Below are 1,601 nucleotides of genomic sequence, written 5' to 3'. Positions count from 1 at the left end.
ACAAAGTGGTGAAGACATATTGTGTTCCCTCATGGTTTCTCTTCTTCCCCTGCCATTTCTTTAAATGGATTCATCTCTGCCATTTTCCGGCCAAATAACACGAAATTTGGCCATGAAGGTAGAGTGGGCAAATACCCCGACGCGTTTTTTTCATTTTTTTGAAAAATTGTTTTATTTGGGTTTTTTGGCCATTTTCAGGCAAAAAATATACATTTTGAGATCTGGTTCCTAATATTAAATCCGAATGACCTGAAATTTGGTATGGGGATACCTTGGACATATGTCCAAAGAATCTCATTCAAGATTTTGACATACACCACTTTAAAATTGGGAAAAATAAGGCTTTTTGGCTATTTTCGGACCCAAAATGTACATTTTTGGCTCCTGTGCCCTAATATTAAATCTGAATGACCTGAAATTCTGTATGGGGATACCTTGGACACGTGTCCAAAGAATGCCATTCACGCTTTTGACATATACCACTTTAAAATTGTGTAAAATAGGGCTTTTTTGCTATTTTCGGACCAAAAATGTACATTTTTGGCTCCTGTGCCCTAATATTAAATCCGAATGACCTGAAATTTGGTATGGGAATACCTTGGACACATGTCCAAAGAATGGCATTCACGATTTTGACATACACCACTTTAAAGTTATGTAAAATAGGGCTTTTTGGCTATTTCCGGCATTGGAAGGTTCCATTTCTGTATGGGGGTGTAGACTATTGGCAGCCATCGTAGGATAGATCCATTTTCGGTATGGGGGATAGGGTGAAGCCATCTGCTGCAATTGCTCTCAAGCAAATGTCGGCCTTTCTAGTTTATATTTGTGTTACATATCATAGACTAAAACAACGTATTATAGCTAAATGATTTGTAGGGTAAAATTGAATAAATGATTACTTTGTTTCTCGTTTTAGGGAGTAGTCCAACAGGGGAATACGAATGAGGATTCAGACACTGAATCTGAAACTTCAGAAACTGAATCCTTAGAATTATCATTTTCTGAGGATTCAGAACAGAACGTCTGGTAAGTATTACAAAGCTTGAGCAAAGGCTGAGAAAATTACGCTATGTAATTTTAAAAGATTTCCATCGCAATTTGGACAGTGTTTTTCGATTAGCTGCTACTTTTAGAGCCAAATTTATATGATTTACATTATAAATATGTCAAACTATTATCTATGTTAATTACATTATCAGCCACTAATTTGAAGACGGTTTCATTTCGTATATTTAAGTAAATAGATCATGTTTTTACTTATTTCTATATCATAATTTGATTTCTTGCTAATGGAATTATGTAAATCGTGCATTTGTATATCAATATATTATTTACTATTTCGTGTTTTTCTATGTTTGTTGCGAATATGTGGAAATAAACAATGAGTAAATAAACTAACTGCTTTTATGTGTTTCTCCAGGTCCACCGTTCGCCATATCTTGTGGCGTCACCTGGAGCTCCGGGACGGAGACCCCGACATCCCGCCCGGGGCCCTGGCGATGCTGATCCGGGCGGTGGGGGAGGACACCGTGGCAGGGGAGGTCTTACAGACTATCCTGGAGGCCGCACTGGAGCGGCAGGGGGAGGGGGGCACGGAG

General features: G+C 38.5%; 1 protein-coding gene across 1 annotated transcript in view; it reads left to right on the top strand.

The window, feature by feature from the left end:
- Window positions 1–1,601, top strand: part of LOC109467319 — a 7,484-nt gene that overhangs the window by 3,561 nt on the left and 2,322 nt on the right. The window contains exons 6-7 of the mRNA XM_019765263.1: window positions 920–1,029; window positions 1,424–1,593. Of these exons, the coding sequence (XP_019620822.1) occupies window positions 920–1,029; window positions 1,424–1,593 (280 nt within the window). The remainder of the gene's footprint in view (window positions 1–919; window positions 1,030–1,423; window positions 1,594–1,601) is intronic.

The sequence above is a fragment of the Branchiostoma belcheri genome, unplaced genomic scaffold, assembly GCF_001625305.1.
Source record: "Branchiostoma belcheri isolate BF01 breed outbred unplaced genomic scaffold, Haploidv18h27 scaffold18, whole genome shotgun sequence".
In the NCBI taxonomy this organism is placed as follows: Eukaryota; Metazoa; Chordata; class Leptocardii; order Amphioxiformes; family Branchiostomatidae; genus Branchiostoma; species Branchiostoma belcheri.
The sequence above is the reverse complement of the archived record's forward strand: the minus strand, read 5'-3'. Positions and strand labels throughout refer to the sequence as shown.